Consider the following 20816-nt stretch of genomic DNA (forward strand, 5'->3'; position numbering starts at 1 on the left):
AGACTGTCTTTTGCAGATATTGACCCAGACCCTGCCCCTGGGGAACATATCTTGGCCATCGAAGAATTGCCACATTGCCCCCTGCAAGTGAGGGACATAGCTTCAGCAACAACCACAGACAGGCTCCTCAGTAGAGTACTGGGTTGGGTAACCTCTGGCTGGCAGGGCCATAGACCTGGGCCTGAATTCCAGGCCTACCTTAATAGGAGAAATGAATTATCCACCCACCAAGGGTGCATCTTATGGGGAAGCCGAGTGGTCATCCCCAAAAAACACAGGCACAGAGCCCTCTTAGCTCTGCATGAGGGACACCTGGGCGTGGTAAAAATGAAGGCCTTAGCTTGCAGCTACCTTTGGTGGCCGGGGTTGGATAAACACATAGAGGAGCATGTTGCCGGATGCCAACTGTGTCAGCAATCCAGACCAGGGCCACCACACGCACCCCTACACAAGTGGGAGTCAGCCCGCAAACCCTGGTCAAGGATCCACACAGATTTTGCTAGGCCCTTCCAGGGGCAACTGTTCCTCATCATAGTTGACAGCTATTCCAGGTGGCTAGAGGTCATCCCAGTTAGAAGCTTGACTACAGCCAGCACTGTACAAGTGCTTAGGGGGCTCTTCACCACGCATGGTCTCCCCGATATTATAGTTTCAGACAATGGACCTCAATTCACCTCATGTTGATTTCCAGAATTTTACCAGGGCCAACTTGATTGAACATATCACCTCGGCTCCCTTCCGGCCATCCACTAACGGCCTGGCTGAAGTTATGGTCCGGACAACCAAGGACGCCTTACAATGCATCATCTCCGACGATTCGCACCAATGATTGACTCAGTTCCTTCTGGCCTACCACTCGACCCCTTGCACAACCACCGGCAAAAGCCCAGCCGAATTACGTTGGGGCCACCGCCTAGTCACCAGATTAGACAGGCTACATCCAGACAGAATGGCAGCAGAGACTGAATTGCCAGCCCCGTCCAGACAATTTGACACAGGGGACCATGTGTGGGCCACGAATTTTGGACTTGGAAGCAAATGGCTGCCTGGGGTAGTCATCCTGCGCACAGGGCCAATATCTTATCTCGTTGAAGAGGAAGGGGGTCGGCAAATGAGACGTCATATTGACCAGCTCAGGAAAAGGGGACCCAGCATCCAAACCCTAGCACCAGCAGAACATCCAGCAACTTGGGAGCCAGTCAGCCTTAGCCCTAACCCTCGGGCAGAATTTGAAAACCTCCCGGACCCAGTAGAAACCTCTGGCCTAGGGGAAAATCCCAGCGCAACACTAAATCCCCAGAGCAGCCAGAACCCCAGGCCAGGAACCCCCTAGCCCCTACATCCTCATCTACCCAAGGAAGCCTGGTCGACAATCCCCCCAGACGCTCCACCAGAGCTAAGAGACCACCTGCTTATTTAAAAGATTACGTGTGGCCGGGTGGCCAATAAGCAGGCAACAAGACATTTACAATTGTTAACTGTTTAATTAGTGGGGGGGAAGGGGTGTAATATATGTTGTTAAAGACATTTAACAATTATAACACAAGTTCGCAGGTTTGACAGTTCTTTGACAGCTAACAGCTCCACACACAGCTACCACTGACAGCTCCACACGCGGCTACCGCTGACAGCTACCGATAACAGCTGCGACCTGACAGCTCCACACGCGGTCGGCAGTGATTGGTCGAGCGGAAGCAGCGGGAGAATCCCCAAACAGGGATTGGCCAGGAGTCTATCAGCGGGACTATATAAAGGGGTTTAAAAGGCACTTAAGTTGTTCCTGAGGAGACGAATAAACAGCTGATCTCACTCAAGCCTGCTGTCCCTTTTTGACCAGGAACCCGCCGCAAACAATACAGTTCAGGTCAGGCAAGTTTGCTGGCCAATCAAGCACAGTAATCCCACGGTCATTGAACCACGTTTTGGTGCTTTTGGCAGTGTGGGCAGGTACCAAGTCCTGCTGGAAATTGAAGTCAGTATCCCCATAAAGCTCGTCTGCGGAAGGAAGCATGAAGTGCTCTAAAATCTCTTGGTAGACGGCTGCGTTGACCCTGGACTTAATGAAGCACAATGGACCAACACCAGCAGATGACATGGCTCCCCAAATCAACACAGACTGTGGAAACTTCACACTGGACTTCAAGCATCTTGCAGTGTGTGCCTCTCCATTCTTCCTCCAGACTCTGGGTCCTTGGTTTCCAAATGAGATGCAAAAGTTGCTCTCATCAGAAAAGAGGACTTTGGACCACTGAGCAACAGACTAGGTCTGTTTTTCTTTAGCCCAGGTAAGACGCTTCTGACATTGTTGTTCAGATCTCCTCTAGGACTGACCGGTTTGATCGCCTTGCAGTCCAAGGGACTCGCAGGAGTCTTCTCCAGCACCATAGTTCAAAGGCCTCAATTCTTTGGCACTCAGCCTTTTTTATGGTCCAGCTTTCACTGCCATACATTGCAACTGGGAAGACCATAGCCTTGACTATACACACTTTTGTTGACAGGGTGATGTCTCTGCTTTTTAGTGTGCTGTCTAGATTTGCCATGGCTTTCCTCCCCAGGGGCAAGCGTCTTTTAATTTCTTGGCTACAGTCCCCATCTGCAGTGATCATATATTAGTTTACCCTTTTAAGTTGCATTACTGAAATAAATGAACTTTTGCACAATATTTTAATTTTTCGAGTTTTACCTGTACAGGTAGTTAACAACCCTAATTGGAAACTGTAATTTCTGTTGCTAAGTAAAGTGGTCATTTGATGAATTGTCATATTATACCACTTAGCAATGGCAGGGGCAGCAGTTCCAGTTGCCATAGTTAGGCGAGGACCTGCTGCTTCTCCTGCACTGCCACACTTACCTTTGCTTCAACTCACCGCACCTATTCACCTCAGCATCTCCTCCTTTTACATGGCCCTAAACTTTACTACCATCTGCTGACTCCTCCTCCCTGACTGACCTTTGCTATCTTCTTCCAATTGCTGACAAGGTGTACTCAGGAAAGGTACCTACTGCCCCTTCATGCAGCATTAGGGAAGCCTTGTGCAGCCTTGCAAGTTCAGCTAGGAGTGGCAGGAGCAGCCTCAACAGCGGCATGGGTGGTAGGGTACAGGGCAGCCAAAAGAGATGGAGAGGAAATAGGTGGCTGGGGGAAATGAAGCAGCACTGCTGTGGTAAGTGGGGCAAGCTGCCAACAACCGTCATTTTTATCACATGCCCAGATAATGGCAAAAGAGGACCAGTCGTAATTACAACTTGCTCAGCACTTCATAACCTTGAATGATTGTTGAATAGTCATTGAGAACTACATTTTTAATGAAGAGTGGAAAAGGATCATAATTTTAATTACTTGACACATCTGTACCAATATTCTGCTTGCATACCTCTCTCTGATTTAAATGCATATCTTGAAATTGTGTCTTGTTGATTATATAATCACACTTTTTAATATCCTAAAGCACTCATCGATGATATGCTAAAATACTGGCAACTTTGAAATGTTCTCCAGTGACAAATATTTTTCCAGCAAATAGAAACTCACCAATGATTCTGTCAATATACTGTATTTACTGAGATGCTTTGTGAAGAAATTATTAAGTTGGTCTAGATAATTTAAAAAATATTTTAAAATAATATTCACAGTAATACAACAGGAAAAGATTAAACAATAATCTATGATTATGGAAAAGTTCTCAGGTTAAAATGTTGAATATTTTCAGAAGAAAAATGAGCAAAAGAAACTAAGATTTGAGTACAATAAAATGTTGAACTAAGCACTAAAGAAAGATGTTCAATTACAATGTAGTATATATTTCATTTAAAAAATCATAGAAAGTATAAAAAACCATTTATTTCATTTCTAAAGAGCCACTTTATTTCATTCGTAAACTGTTTAATTCAAGAGCTTTAACTTCAAGCCATTCAAGTTTAGCTGGAATAAAGTATGTGTTATGTGAAGATAAATCACAATTGGTAGTAACTAGCATTAATAGTGAAATTGAAGTATAATAACACAACAGTTCCTGGACCAAAGCCAAAATATAGTCCAACAAATAGCTACTATTCATTACTAAAACAGCATAGTCACATATTCAATACTCGAACATTCAGCGGGAATTTAGAAAATGCTAGATAATTAACATCTTATAATACAATCCTTACTTACCTTGTTCAGGCAATATTTGTTGTTCTTCTTATAGAGATGCTGCAGACATTTCATGTTTTGTTTGTCTACAATCTTGCCAAAGAATTCATTGATGGTTTTGATAGAAACTGCACAGACAGCAGATTTAGGAATCGGATCAGAAGAGTCTGGTTTACTTTGGGCAAAAGCACCAAATAAAATATCATCATTCATATCAAGGCCCATTTGCTGGGCTAAGGTTGCACCTGGTTTACCAATATATGCAGCCTGTAAAATATTAAATACTTCATTTGACCTCTTGACTGATCTCTTCTTACGTTTTTCAGTGTAAATGCATTCGAGGGGCATTTCCACATATGAACGCAACTCAGAATCAAAAGAGCAAAACCGTATAATCCTTGTATGAAAAGTTTGGGAGTCAAGAGATTCTCTTTGAACAGTAAGGAAGTACACAAAGTAGTCCTTTTCAAATGCATGAACATATTTGATGGGGTATGAATCCCTGAATTCTGGAAGAATGTCAATGTAAGAGTAAGCCGTGATGAACTCAAATCCATCCAGAGTTTCTTTTAATCTTCGAACTGATATTGAATGAAGCAAATGGTCCTGCTGTGGTGAATTACTTACAGTATTGCCAACGTAGAAGTATACAAATCTTTCTTTTTCTGCCACTAGAATTTTGGTTCCTAAGGGGCTTACAACACAGTCAGGGCACTCATCTGATTCCTCATCCATCAGTTTCGAATACATGCAGTGTACTCTACTTCCAATGTCAGCAGGATTATCAGGATAAATGACATGGCGCTGACAGGTTCCTTTGGCTACACTACCACAACTGATAAGATGATGATCATAATATGTTTCAAAAAGTAGAGCCATGTTAATGTTATCTTTCCAAATATCAGATTGATTTCCTTTAGGTTTACATTCATCACATGGAACACAACTTGGATTCTCAAGAACAGGTCCAGTCTTGTACTCATAGACATTGTGAAGAGTTTCATTTAAGACATAGATTTTATTGACTGCACCTACATACAGATGCTGTTTGTAGAGAATAATATTTTGTATTGGGGTTTCCGCAATGAAATATGGAAGTTGATATTGGATGCTCAAATTCATCTGTGGCTGTGAACCTGCTTCTTTACATTTGCCATTGCTCTTCTGTACCAAGGTAGACAGGAATAATATAATCTCAAAGGGAGAAGTAGCAAAAAGGTTCATAATTGCAGATTTATCCTGTCAAAAGATATTTAAAGAAAGATTCATTACCATATGACTAATCGACAGAACTGTTAATCTAAGGTGTATTATTTATTCAAAGCATTTATACCATAAATTCAGTGTAAAAAGCTTCTAGAACAGCTTACCTAATACAAAATCAAATACTGCCTTCAGGCCTAAGAAGACTTAAATGACACAAGACTGAAAGAAAAAGATTTAGGGAAAGTAAAAATAAAGAAGATACCTTAGATTCAAATAATTGTTTTATCATTTCTAAAATAGGCAATTATAATAGAAATGGTCTGTTCAGGAATCTTTATATAAGACCATCGCTTTTAGAAAAATATGGATTTCCCAAGATGTAGAATGGGAAAAAATGATACTAGGGCTAGGGGAAAACAACAACAACAATTCATTCTGAAACAATATCAACATTTGTTATTCCTGCTATAATTTTAAATATTTTATGAGAACACGGCTTATAAATATTAACTATTTTTGAAAATTATAATGAGTTAAAGCCAAAATCATATATATATAGGCTTGCCAGCAGTAGCAGTTAATAGGATATGCAAAACTTTCTAAAAGGTGCTTCATAATGTGCTTGAGGTCACATAAAACATTTCCATTCAAATCACTAAAGCAGTACATAACTACTTTATAGCCACATGTGGAGCCATCTAAAAGCAGCTTATGAAAGCAACCATGCAAGTCTGAGAAAAGGCATGACTGGTTTAATTATTTAAAAAAGAGAGGTTTGTACATGTTCCCAATACATTGTAATATATGTCTTTGAAAAGATTTATAAAACAGAACATGAAATCTCTTGTTTTATTTAGCATTATGTTATATAAATAGGACACTATCGTTCTCAGAAGGCCAACATTTCTTGTTTCAGATTTAAACTTTTTAGGAAAGAAGCCAAGAATCTTAACTGAAATATTATCAGATTAATAGGAAAACATGTCCATTATTTGCTAATCTATTGACAGCCCTCTTGTTTTATCTCAAGAAAATGGAATTCAGAACAACCCACAAAATAGTGTTCTCATAAATGATTTCCACTTCATCTTTAAACAAACCAGTGTTAACAATACAATTAGCATTTACTTTATGTATATATAAGGATCTAGTTAATATATAATTTAAAAACTTAACAGCACTATAACAATATAAATTAACACATTGACAGACACTCTTTTTTATATATTGTATTGATTTGATATCTAATCCTAGGACATTTTAAGTATATTCAGGAATATTGATATTACCTTCCCTGAGTAATGTGTTTTTACATGTTTTGTTTATTTTCTCAAGATTAGTTCATTTTTTTAAAATGCTTACAGCAATAAGTCCTTGCGCTGCATAAGCCTTTAACTATACAGACAGGCAGGAAACACATTTGAACTAACAGGCTGATGAGTCTAATCTAGCACATTTCTTCCTTTTTATTCATTTTGATGTGGTTTTCAAAGTCAAAAGTCTTGTGAGTAGGGTGATATTTTAAACTTCTGACATGAAGTTTAATAATAAATGAATTGTGGTTGAAGCAGTGGGGTTTTCATCATTTTTCAACATTGTACTACAAGTTAAACCAAAACACTGTTCTACTGATACTTAGACACAGTTGCTAATCTAAATTTAGTTTCTTTAGAAGCAAACAATTATGCCATCTAAAAGGAACATGACAACCATATGCTGTTTATAGGATATGCTGGGCAATGTATTATTTAGTTATGGATAAATAGTATTGTTTCTGGTATAGAAAGATGAATAGCATTCTTACCAATCATTCACAAAAACAAATTTAAAAGCATGTTTGATATCTAGAAATATGAAACCAAGCTTCAACAAATTTATTTCTAAAGTAATATTCTTTTTATTATGCTTTATTTATTTTGCTTAAAGATACAGTGGCTTGCATATGCAGTATGTTTCCCAGAAAGGTATCTATTTATCTTCAAATTCAACTAAACCTTTACTAGAATTTCCTTTTCTCTGTTACTAGCTATTTTGAAAAATTTCTGCAAAGAGCAGTAATGGGAGAGTTTCACTTTCAAATCGCATAGCTATTTATTTGGATGCAGACAGTTTTTACAATGAATATGTATTTTTGAATTTGATAAAACTGTGAGAAAATAGGAACAAATATTTGATTTACTGAAGCTTTTATGTCCTCTGCATAGTTCATATCATTAAATATTGAATTCCCTTTCACCGTGGCATACCCTATTAAATTGTATAGATAAGAGGATTGGCAATAACAGTATTTGCTTGGCTCTTATTTCTTTAAAATTTCTCAAATCAGGATAATTTTATAGGGGGGAAAAACAAGAGGCAAAAAACTTTCTCTATTAAGTATGTATCATTTCAGGATGAAAAGGAATTCCAAAGGTTCTTCTCAAGACATTTTACTTCAATGTTTGATCCAGGCCTCTTATTACAACGTATCATTGCAAGGCAAATTGCTTGTGGTGGAGTGTTCTGGAAACCTCAAAAGTCTGCATTTATTTTATAATTTTATTTTGCATAACAAAGCTATTGATCAAATGGAGAACTTGAGATCAAGTGTTAATCATGTGGTTGCACACATATAATTCTTCCTAAATAGACCCTCCTATATACAGATAGTCCTTGACTTACAACAGTTTGTTTAGTGACCATTTGAAGTTACAATGAAGTGCCTTATGAACATTTTTCCCATTTATGACTGTTGCAGCATCCCCATGGTCAAGGGAATAAAATTTTGATGCTTGACAACTGACTCATACTTATGAGGGTTGCGCGTCCCAAGGTCATGTAATCCCCTTTTGCGACCTTCTGACAAGTAAAGTCAATGGAGAAACCAGATTCACTTAACAAGTGTATTACTAATTTAACAACTGCAGTGATTCACTTAACATATGTGGCAAGAAAAGTCATAAAATGGAGCAAAACTCACTTAACAAATTTGTCACTTAACAACATAAATTTTGGACTCAATTGTGGTTGTAAGGTTCAGACCTTGAGGACTACCTGAACTTAAAAAGAAAATATATGTAGTATCACATTCTAAATAATCCACACTATTTTCTGACAGTTTTCAAACAACCCATTCTTCAAATTTCTTTACTTCATATACCATTTTAGGCTACATCATCTAAGAAATAATAAAGAACAGAGTTAGAGTTCAGACACAGAGTATGTAAGTTTAAATCATGCTATTGTCAAGCTATGAACTCTACTGCCTTTAGGACCACAGCATGCTTCTAACTTGCCAACAGAGGGGGGAGGAAGGGAAGAGAGCTTTGAATCCACAGGTGTTCATCAGTATGAGACCCAAAGCTGCTGAAGAATTGTGTTGGCGAAACTAAAGTCTATTCTCATAACAATTACTAGAAGATGCATTGGACAATGCATCTTTACTGCCAAAGAGGGGTGGGAAAAGTTTCGTTCTTTTAATTAACTGCTTCCCACCGTTCACCGTTTTCTTAGAGCTAGCTTCTCTTTGACCCCACCGGTTTGATTCTGCTCAATAAAAGCAATCATTAGGAGTTTGCAATGGCTCTGATGTTTTGTTTGGTTGGGCTTTTCAGCCAGGGGTTGACCATCACACAGAACTTCAGAAAAGTCAGTTTAAATACTTGAAAAGGTACAGACTACAGGTAGTTCTCGACTAACGATCACAACTGGTACCAGAATTTTGGTACCAGTAAGTCATGGCTGATTTTTCTTTTGCCATGGCTGTTAAGCAAATCACTGCAGTTCTTAAACAAATGATGTGGTTGTTAAGCAAATCCAGCTTCCCCCATTAACTTTGCTTGTCATAAGACAGGAAGATCACAAATGCTGATCATGTGATCCAGGGATGCTGCAATTGTTGCAAATAAATGCCGTTGCCAAGAACCTGCAATTTGATCAGGTGATCATGGGGTTGTTGCAATGCTTCTAAGTGTGAAAACCACTCATAGGTCACTTTTTTCAGTACTGCTGTAACTTTGAACGGTCACTAAACAAATGCTTATAACTCAAGGACTACCTGTACTTGGGACTAACATTTAGTAAGTGCAAGGACCAGTTATAACTTTTTCTCAGTGTCACTGTAACTTTGAACAGTCGCTAAGTGAATGATTGTAAGTCGAGGACTATCTGTATAGTACTGAGCTAGATGGAATAATAGTGAAACTCAAACATTCTTAGATCCAGAAAAATGGAAAGGAAGGACTGGTAGTTGGCTTCACTATTCTTAGATGTTGGCAGCTTTCAATAAACCGGCTGTCCATGAAATCCAAAGATTCTTCTTTTCTTTTGATATACTTTGTATTCACAATAATGGCTCCTGCAATAGCAAGTGTAAAGTCGCGTGCTTCACAGAGAGGCGGACACAGAGCTGGGTAACGATGAGTTTATTCAGAACAGAATGAACTGGGGAAACAGGGGGAACCTGGCGTCTATTTGTACCTGCCCAGGTGGATGGCATCCAATCAGTTCAAACCTGGGCTTCCCGCCAGTGCAGGTGACCAATGGGTTTAAATCCTGGCTTCCCGCCAGGCTGACCATGTCTGGGGCTGTCAACAGCTTAACTCATTAGGCTTATCCCATGTGAGCGGTTATCGCCCGTGAAGTAGCCAAAGGACCACTCGGGACGACAGGCTAGTTCACTAAAAGGTTTATTTAGAGCAAGGCAAAACAGAATAACTCGCCCGGCTTTTATAGCCGGCAGCTGTCAGTGAGGGCCAATCAGGAACGTCCATTTTGGCGCCGCGTCTATCTGGACCAATCCGCGTCGTCTGTTCTTGACAGTTCAGGCTTCCGCATGGCTCGGTGTTTTGACAGCCGCGAGCTGTCAGCGGTTGCGCCTGCGCTGTGCGGGGAACTTTGACAGCTGTCAAAGTTCCCGCGTGTTCTCCTGTCAGATTTGCTTTTCCTCACGTATACGGTTTAATCACATCTAACTTAACTGTTTACATATATAATACACCCCTTACCCCTCCCCTGGAGCGTTTCCTCCCTCTCTGTCGTTGGAACCTGCCCACTGGTAGTCCTTTAGGTAGGTGGGGGCCCTTCGGTTCCTGGTGGAATGACGTGGAAGTGGGGCGATGTCTGGGTCTGCCGGTGGTGCGTCTCTTTGCTCCTCTTCCTCTTGGTTTGGTATCGGTAGTATTTCTGGAGGGGGTTGCAGGTTGAGTTCCGACGTTTGGGGTTCTGGGGTGTATGGCGGTTGTCTGGGTCTGAGTTGGTCGATATGGCGGCGTAGGTTGCCGTGAGTTTGTGTGGATATTAGGTAAGAAATGGGTCCTGTTTGTTGTAGCACTGTCCCTTGGACCCATTTGTTTTTATCTGAGTAAGATCGTGCCCATATCATTTGCCCTGGTTTGAATGTGCGGATGGGGGGGTTTGTTCGTTTTCTTCCGGGTATGTGTCAGGATGCAGTCTGTCAAGCCGCGTTATCAGCCTCCTCCCCCATCTTAGTTCCACTGGTGATTTGCCCGTTGTTGTGCATGGAGTTGCGTGTTGTGACATTAGGAATTGGCTGAGTCGCCTTTGCCAGTTCCCCTTGACGAATTTTTTTAAAGCTTCTTTTGTGGAGCGTACCATAATTTCAGCCATCCCGTTAGTCGATGGGTGGAAGGGTGCAGACGTGACCAGCCTAATACAATTCTTCATAGCGAATATCTGAAATTCACGAGAGGGGAATTGAGGGCCATTGTCTGAAACTATGGTGTCTGGGAGGCCGTGTGTGGCGAATATTTTCCTTAGGGCTTATATAGTGACTCCTGACGTTGTTTTCTTAAGGGGAGTGACTTCTAACCATTTAGAATAACTGTCCACTACAATTAGGAAACTCTGTCCCTGGATAGGTCCTGCAAAGTCTAAATGTATGCGTGACCATGGGTTTTTTGTTGTTTCCCATTTGTGGATTGGTGCCTGGGGTGGTTCGTTCCGGGTTGCTTGACAGGTATAGCACCCTCCTACATATTTTTCTATTTCCTTATCTATTCCCGGCCACCAAACATAACTTCTGGCCATAGCTTTCATTTTGACAATGCCAGGGTGTCCTTCGTGTAAGATGTCTAGCGTTTGATTTGTGTTCTTATTTGGTATTATGACACGATTTCCCCATAGCAGGCATCCCCTGTGTGAAGATATTTCATTTTTCCTGTTGAAGTATGGTTGGAATTGGGGGTGTGGGTTTTTTGCTGGCCACCCTGTTGTGGCCCACCTGAGAATTCTGCTGAGTATTTTGTCCCTAGCAGAGTTGTTCGCTATAATCTTAGCAGAGAGGGGACAGTCTGGAAGTTGTGAAATTGCTAAGATCATCCCAGCTGGGGCTGGGGCTGGGTCATTGCTAGGGATTGGCAGTCTGCTGAGGCAGTCTGCGTGTCCTAATTCCTATCCTGGTTTATGGATTAACTGATAAGAATAGGCAGATAAGAATGTGGACCACCGTAGTATTCTCGGTGAGAGAATCTGAGGTGTTATTTTATTCCAAGTGAATATCCCTAATAGGGGTTTGTGATCTGTGTATATAGTGAAGGGTCTCCCATAAAGATAGTCGTGAAATTTTTTGACCCCTGCCACTATTGCTAGGGCTTCTCTGTCTATTTGTGCGTAATTCCTTTCTGCTTTTGACAGAGTGCGTGAATAAAAGGCTATGGGTCTTTGGGTGCCATCCTTGTATAAATGACTTAATACTGCCCCAATTCCATAGGGAGATGCGTCGCAAGCGATGCATATTGGTGTATCTTCTCTGAAAAGGGTGATCGTTGAACTATTGCAAATAATCTTTTTTAGTGATTGGAAGCTATTTTCATGAATTTTGGTCCAGGACCAGGCAGTTCCTTTATCCAGGAGTCTATGCAGAGGCTCTGCGATAGTGGCTTTGTGGGGGATGAAGGCATGATAAAAATTTAATAATCCTAAAAAGGCTTGGAGTTCTTGTTTATTCCTTGGGCTAGGTGCTGTTTGAATAGCCCTTAGTTTGTCTGTGGTTGGGTGGATGCCCTGTCCGTCTATTTTGTACCCTAGGAACTCTGTGGAGGTGACTCCAATGGAGCACTTTTCCCGCTTAAGTTTGAGGCCGGCTTCTCTGAGCCGGCTCAGCACAGCTGACAGTCTGTCAGCTAAATTTTCTTCATTTTCTCCGGCGATGAGAACATCGTCGAAGTAGGGGCAGACCCCGGGTATTCCCTTCAGGGTTTTCTCCATGATACCCTGGAAGATACCCGGGGCTGCTGATATGCCGAATTGTAGCCTTTTTACTTTAAAGGCACCGCGGTGGGTGACAATTGTCTGGGCTTCCGCGGTGTCATTAGTGACAGGCAGTTGCAAATACGCCTGCGTGAGATCAAGTTTGGCGAAAATGGCGCCGGAGCGGATGGAAGCAAAAACGTCCCTTACCGCTGGCACTGGGTAAGCATGGGGGCTAAGAGCTACGTTGAGGGTCGCCTTATAGTCCGCGCATAATCTTATTTCCCCATTAGGCTTAACCAGGGTGACTATTGGGGTCTCCCAGCTTCCCCCCTCTGTCGGTTCAAGCACCCCGAGCCCAACGAGGCGCTCTAGTTCCCTTTCAATTTTTTCTTTAAGGGCAAAGGGCACTCTCCTAGCTCTTATCTTAATGGGTTGGATGGCTGGGTTTAATTGTAAAGAGATGGGGGGACCCGTGTATTTCCCTAAAGTGCCATCGAAGACGTCTGCATACTTATTGCAAACGGCTTCGAGACTGGGTGATTGTACAGTATTTACCCCCGTTATGGCGATCACTAACGGTCCGAACCAGTTCAGCCCTATCAGGTTGGTGCGATTTCCCGGCGTTACCAGTACTTCTAGGGGACCCTTGAAAGATCTGTACTCTACTTCCACCTTAGCCCTCCCTTCCAGAGGAATAGGGGTTTTCTGGAAGTCTGCTAGGTGGACCTGGGTTTGCCTCAGGGGAATTTTTCCCTTGCCTTGTTGACAGATCTCCTGATAAGTTTTAAATGAAATTAGGGAGACTGCTGACCCTGAATCCACTTCCATGAGGCAGGGCACCCCCTGAATTCTTACCCTGATCTTAACCTTTGAGCTTAGGCTGTTTACCCTGTCAATTGTTTCTACCAGGGCCCCTGGCGGTTTTTCTCTGCTGGCCTGGGTAGCTGGCCTACCTGGGGAGTTTGCCTCCAAATCATTGATGTTGTCACGGCCCTTGCTGCGGCACACCGGTTTGATGTGGCCGGTCTTCCCGCAATTGTGGCACTTAGCGTTTCTAAACTGGCAGCTTCCTCGGGCATGGTTGCCCCCGCAGCTGGCGCAGGCGGCCCGTTGCTCGTAACGCGGCGGTGGCAGAGGGGGGTTCCTGGACCTTCGGCGGTCCGAAGTGTCGCTTCTCCTTGGTTGCCTGCGTTCCATTCTGCGCTGCAGGGCTTCTCCGTCGGTGAAATCCACCGACTCTTCGCTGTCGCTGAGGGTGGCGCTTTCTTGGAAGACGGTCGCTGGGCTTTCTGGGGTCGTGGTAGTCGGCTTCTTCTTGTGGTTGTACTCGTAGGCCATGATTTCTCTGGTCAGCTCTGCCAGGCTCATGTCGGTCTTGGATGTCAGCTTCTTCTGTAGGCGTTCGTCCCTCAGGCCGATCACCACCTGGTCTCTGATGCGGTCTTCTAGGTCGGGGAAACGGCAGTTCCGCGCGGCGTGTCGGACCCCAGCGATGAAATCGTTTGCGGGTTCGTCTGGGCGTTGTTTCTTCTGGGCGAATTGAACCCGCCAGTACAGTTCGGATCGGGCTGGCATGTAATGCTTCGTCAGCTGGTCTACCAGGTCCGCGTAGGATACTTCGGTGATGGGCACCGGGCTGAACAGCCCCACGGCAGCGTCGTAGACGGGGGGTCCGCTGATGTATAGCAGCGCCGCGGCCTTCGCTCGGTCATCGGTGATTTTGCTGACAAGGAGGAATCCCTCGACCTGGCCCAGGTGTGATTGCCACCTTTCGGGATGTCGGGTGTCGAATTCCCTCACGCGACCGAAGTTTGCCATGTCGTCCGGTCCTGGGTCTCGCTCCGTTGGAAGTTAAAACTTCCGTGACAGCTCTGGCCGGGAACTCTCTTCCGCGGCCGTGACTTCAGCTCTGGAGCGATCCCATCCTCGTCGCCAGTGAAGTAGCCGAAGGACCACTCGGGACGACAGGCTAGTTCACTAAAAGGTTTATTTAGAGCAAGGCAAAACAGAATAACTCGCCCGGCTTTTATAGCCGGCAGCTGTCAGTGAGGGCCAATCAGGAACGTCCATTTTGGCGCCGCGTCTATCTGGACCAATCCGCGTCATCTGTTCTTGACAGTTCAGGCTTCCGCATGGCTCGGTGTTTTGACAGCCGCGAGCTGTCAGCGGTTGCGCCTGCGCTGTGCGGGGAACTTTGACAGCTGTCAAAGTTCCCGCGTGTTCTCCTGTCAGATTTGCTTTTCCTCACGTATACGGTTTAATCACATCTAACTTAACTGTTTACATATATAATACAGCCCGGAGCTGTCCAACCCCCCCTGCTGATGTGCACCATCAGCCTCCTGCTGTGCTGTCCTTTGTGTATGCTGGGAGGCATACACTGCACCCCTTCCCCCATAGTGAGGAGGATCCTCCGTCGTTCCTTCTTAACTATATACAGCTTATTTACAATTTTACATTTAACCCCCCAGATTCCTCCTCCCCCAGGCTTAAGAGCGAACATAATCACTGAGGTAGCTGGGGGCTCTGTGTGTCCTGTTTGATCTTCTCAAGCTTGGCTCTGTAGTGGTTTCGGTTCTGCCTCCTGTTCCTTGGTCTGGCTGTGTTGGTCTGTTTTGTGGGTGTGCATGTGTTTCTGTGTTGGCTCTTTGTTACCTGCTGTCCTCAGGCTCTTGCCTACTTTCCCTTTCAGCTCCTTGCCAGGCAGATGGATGCCCCAAAACCCTTCCTGCTGTTCTACTGGGTGCCTGTGACTGTGGCTGTGTGTGTGTTTGTGTTTGCTCCGGCTCCTCCCTTGCTGCTTCCATTGATTCTCCACCCGTCCTGTCAGGGGCTCTCTTCCTTAGTTGATCTAAGTGTCTCCTCCACAGGAGTCCCCCCTCCACCCTTACTCTGTAGGAGAGGGGGTCTGTCTGTTCCACCACTTCACCTGGCACCCATGGATGGCCTGTGCTGTAATTTCTGGCCCAGATCTGCTCCCCTGTGTTGAAAATGGTTTTGAGGGTTGGGGGTTCTGTGTCTCCTGACACCCTGTCTGGGTGGAGTCTGTCTAACGTAGTTATGAGGCGTCTGCCCCACCTGAGCTCCGCTGGGCTCTTTCCTGTGGCTGTGCAGGGTGTTGCGTGTTGATGGAGGAGGAATGTGGCCAGTCTCTGTTTCCAGTCCCCTTGTACTATTCGTTTGAGTGCATCCTTGGTAGTCCGCACAAACCTCTCTGCGAACCCGTTACTGGCAGGGTGAAAGGGTGCTGATGTGGCATGCCTAATCCCCAAGATCCTCAGGAACACCTGGAAATCCAAGGAGGTAAATTGCGCTCCGTTATCAGATACCACTACATCTGGTAGCCCGTGCGTGGCAAACACTCCCCTTAATGCCTGTATTGTGCCCGCTGATGTCATGTTGGACACAGGTACCACCTCTAACCACTTGGAGTGACTATCCACGATGACTAAGAAGGTGTGTCCCTGGAATGGCCCCACATAATCTATATGGACCCTGGACCAGGGGGTGTGAGTTTGTTCCCACTTGTGGACTGGAGCGTGTGTCTGATCTGGGCGAGACCTTTGGCATGTGTAACATCCTGCTACCAACCCCTCTATCTCTTTATCCAACCCAGGCCACCACAGGTAACTCCTAGCCAGAGCCTTCATCCTTACCACTCCTGGGTGACCCTCGTGAAGGGACTGAAGGACTTTCTCCCTAAGTTTTGTGGGGATGATGACCCTACTCCCCCACAGCAGGCAGCCTTTATGCATTGAAAGCTCGTGCCTCCTCGTAAAAAATGCTGTTAACTCTGGTCCCGGTGACTTGTCTTGCCACCCGCTGCTAACCCAGGACTGAATTCTAAGAATCTTGTCCCTGGGGGTTTCAGCTGCTATGTTGCTAGTGTCTAATGGGCACTCAGCCAGCTCCTGTATTGCTAATATCTGATTAGCAGGAGCGGGGTCTGGTCCAGCCTCCCTTAGGGGGAGTCTGATGAGTCCGTCAGCGTGTCCCATTTCCTTCCCCGGTCTATGGATCAGCTTACAGGAGTATGCTGACAGAAAAATGGACCAACGGAGCATCCTTGGTGAAAGGATCTGTGGCGTTTGCTTCTCTGTGGTGAATAGTCCCAGCAGGGGCTTGTGATCCGTGTAAATGAGGAACTCCCTCCCATACAGACCACTGCCAGCGCCTCCTTATCTATCTGCGCGTAGTTTCTCTCCGCCGCTGACAGGGTCCGGAATAGTATGCTATGGGAGCCTGCATGCCATCCTCCCTTAGGTGGCTGAGGACCGCCCCTATCCCATAAGGGGATGCATCGCACACTAGGCAAATGGGCTGGCCCTCCCTGAAGTGAGTGACCGTTGCATCCCCGGCTAGCATGTTCTTAAGGGTCCTGAACGCGCTTGTGTGTGTGGCAGTCCAGTCCCAGGGTGTTTCTTTGTCCAGGAGCCTGTGCAAGGGCTCCGCGATGGTTGCCTTGTGCGGCAGGAATGTATGATAAAAATTTAAGAGACCAAGGAACGCTTGCAGTTCCACTTTGTTTTTTGGAATTGGGGCTTCCTTAATAGCCCTCACCTTGGAGGCTGACGGGTGGATGCCCTGAGCGTCTATCCTGAATCCCAGAAACTCCGTCTCCGTGACCCCAATTTTACACTTGTCCCTTTTTAGTCTCAGACCCACATCCCTGAAACGGCCGAGTACCGCTCTTAACCGTGATGCCAGGACGTCCTCCGAGCTGGCTGCTATGAGGACGTCGTCGAAATACAGGCAAACCCCGGGGATCCCCTTTAGCGTTTTTTCCATGACTTCCTGGAAAATCCCCGGAGCTACGCTCACTCCGAATTGCAGTCGGTTTACCCGGAACGCCCCTTTGTGGGTGATGATCGTCTGGGCCCTTGCAGCCTCGGGGTCTACCGGCAGCTGCTGATAAGCCTGGGCAAGATCTAATTTTGCGAATACCGCCCCGCCTTGCAGGGATGCCAGGATGCTGCTTACGGCAGGAACCAGGTAAGAATGCGCACTTAACGCCCGGTTGATTGTCCCTTTGTCATCTGTGCAGATTCTAATGTCCCCATTTGCCTTTAATGGGGTGACTATGGGGGTCCCCCAATCCGCCCCATCTACCGGCGTCAGCACCCCCTGTTCCACTAACTTATCCAGTTCCTGCTCAATTTTATGCTTGAGCGCAAAGGGAACTCTCCTCGCCTTCATCCTGACCGGGGGGCCTAGGGGATTTAATTTAAAAGAAATTGGGGTCCTGGTGTACCTCCCCAACCGTTCGTCGAAGACATCCGCGAACTCCCTGCAGATGCCCTCGAGAGAGGGGTGGCTCTGCGTTTGGTGGATCCCAGTGATCCCAATGCCCTAGCCCCACAAAGCTCGTCCGTTGCCCTTCGACAACCAGCACGCTCAGTTTCCCCTTAAACCCTTTGTAGTGGACTGTCACCGACGCCTCCCCCGACTTTAATCGGAGAGTTCTGGAAGTCTGAGAGGGTCAGTTTGGATGGCCTCAGGGGAACCCGCTGGCCGCTCCGCTTGCAGATCTCGCTGAACCTGCCTCCACTGCTCACAGCTCGGCGGATGCCTTAGTGGAAGCCTGGGAAAGGGCAGCCACTGAGGCACTTGACCGGGTTGTACCCTTGCGGCCCCTGACCCGGCGCAGATCCCAGCGAGCTCCATGGTTTTCCGCGGAGCTCCGGGAGATGAAGCGTCGGAAACGGGGCCTAGAGAGCTGCTGGAGGTCTAGCCGATCCGAACCCGACCGGTTGCGGTTAAGAACCTATATTAGGTCTTATCTCGCAGCGATGAGGGTGGCGAGGTGCAATTACTTCTCCACCCTCATCGCGTCCGCAGATAATCGCCCGGCCGCCTTGTTTAGGGTGACTCGCTCACTTCTTAATCAGGAGGTGAGGGAGGATCCCTTGCAGGGTCGTGCCGAGGAATTTAGTCAACATCTGTCGGATAAAATCGCTCGGATTCGGACCGGTTTGGACTCCAGCTGGGCAGAGTCAGGCGATCAGGACACGGGCGGTCTTGTCAATGTTATCTGGGAAGAGTTTGATTCTGTGACCCCTGATGAAGTGGACAGGATTATGGGGAGGCTGAGCTCCTCCACATGTTTGTTGGACCCGTGCCCTTCCTGGCTGGTTTATGCAGCTAGGGAGAGGACACGAGGCTGGCTCCAGGCGGTTATATCTGCTTCTTTGAGTGAGGGTTATTTCCCCACCGTCTTGAAGGAGGCGGTGGTGAGACCTCTCCTCAAGAAGCCTGCCTTGGACCCAGCTGTTTTGAACAACTTTCGTCCAGTCTCCAACCTTCGCTTTCTTGCGAAGGTTGTCGAGAGTGTGGTGGCGCATCAGCTCCCTCTGGTCCTGGATGAAGCGGATTATCTGGACCCCTACCAATCGGGTTTCAGGCCCGGGTACAGCACGGAGACTGCATTGGTCGCTCTGGTGAATGATCTCTGGAGGGCTCGGGATAGGGGATATTCCTCTGTCCTAGTCCTATTAGACCTCTCGGCGGCTTTCGATACCATCGACCATGGTATCTTGCTGCGGCGTCTCAGGGGATTGGGAGTGGGAGGCACAGTTCTTCAGTGGTTCTCCTCCTATCTCCTGGGACGCACGCAGTCGGTGTTGGCAGGGGGACAGAGATCGGCCCCTAGGTCTCTCGTTTGTGGAGTTCCTCAGGGGTCGGTTCTCTCGCCTCTCCTGTTCAACATCTATATGAAACCGCTGGGTGAGATCATTCGTGGTTTTGGAGTTGGGTATCATCAGTATGCTGATAATACCCAACTTTTCTTTTCGACCCCAAACCACCCCAGTGATGCCCTCGCTGTGATGTCCCGTTGCCTGGAGGCGGTTCGGGTCTGGATGGGGAGGAACAGACTTCAACTCAACCCTGACAAGACTGAGTGGCTGTACATTCCGGCATCCCGGGACATTCAAAATGTTCCATCTCTTTCTATGGGGGGTGAGCTCTTAACCCCCGTGGATAGGGCTCGCAACTTGGGAGTCCTCCTAGATTCACGGCTTACCCTGGAAGATCATATAGTGGCCGTGACTAGGGGGGCTTTCGCCCAGGTTCGCCTGGTGCGCCAGTTGCGGCCCTATCTGAACCGGGATGCCCTGTGTACGGTCACTCATGCGCTCGTGACCTCTCGCCTTGACTACTGTAATGCTCTCTACATGGGGCTTCCCTTGAAGACCACTCGGAGGCTCCAACTGGTACAGAATGCGGCCGCGAGAGTTGTCTTGGGAGTTTCCCGGTACTCCCATGTTACACCTTTGCTCCGCGAGCTGCATTGGTTACCAGTTGTCTTTCGGGTGAGATTCAAGGTTTTGGTAACGATCTTTAAGTCCTTACATGGCATGGGTCCGGGATACCTCAGGGACCACCTGCTGCCGGCGTCAACTCCCCTCCGCCCTGTGCGTTCCCACAGAGAGGGCCTCCTCAGGGTGCCGCCAGTCAGGGAATGCCGACTGGTGGCCCCCAGGGGGAGGGCCTTCTCTGTGGGCGCTCCGGCATTATGGAACCAACTGCCGGTGGAGCTCCGGATGGCACCAGACCTCCGAACTTTCCGTCGTGACCTGAAGACCCACCTATTTGAAATAGCTGGTCTGGCCTGATGGGGATGGGTTTTAATAGTTGTTTTAGATTTGTTCACTGTTTTTAACTGGGCATGGGTTTAATCTTTTTTTTAATTTTTGTATTGTCTTTTTTATATATGCCCTGTGAACCGCCCTGAGTCCCCACCAAGGAGAAGGGTGGTATATAAATTAAATAAAACTGAAACTGAACGTCCGCGCGGAGATAATGGATACGGCTGACCCAGAGTCAAGCTCCATCACGCAGGGGACCCCTTGAATTTTGACCCTCAGTTTGATTTTTGGAATAAGGGGTGGGTGTCCCCCGGTTTCGCAAACAGCCGACCGTCCCGCCGTGTGGCTAACTGTAAGCCTCGGCAACCACTCCCTAGTACCTGTGGCCAGCTGGAAATCCACCTCCACCTCATGTAGACTGTCCCTCGGCCGGCTCCGACAGACCGCCGCGATGTGGCCGGTCTTCCCGCACGCTCTGCACTTTGCCGGTTTGAAATGGCAGGTAGACCGGGGGTGCTGTCCTCTGCAGCTGGCGCAACAGGTAGATCGGTTGGAGGTTCCTGACCCGCAGCCGATGCACGGGGTAGACCGGTGTTGTCCGAGTGAGCCCGGCTGGGTAGACCTGGGGCCACTGCCGCACTGCTGGGTAGACCAGGAGCGATGGGCGCTGCAGCCAGAGAACTGGGTAGACCAGGGGC

General features: G+C 46.6%; 1 protein-coding gene across 1 annotated transcript in view; it reads right to left on the reverse strand.

Moving 5' to 3' along the window:
* The window catches only part of MET (MET proto-oncogene, receptor tyrosine kinase), a 216442-nt gene that overhangs the window by 143563 nt on the left and 52063 nt on the right, over window positions 1-20816 (reverse strand). Inside the window, exon 2 of the mRNA XM_083366679.1 lies at window positions 4157-5374. Coding sequence (XP_083222805.1) covers window positions 4157-5359 — 1203 coding nt within the window. The 5' untranslated portion in view covers window positions 5360-5374. The remainder of the gene's footprint in view (window positions 1-4156; window positions 5375-20816) is intronic.

Source organism: Vipera ursinii (genome assembly GCF_947247035.1).
Source record: "Vipera ursinii genome assembly, chromosome: 6".
NCBI lineage: Eukaryota > Metazoa > Chordata > Lepidosauria > Squamata > Viperidae > Vipera > Vipera ursinii.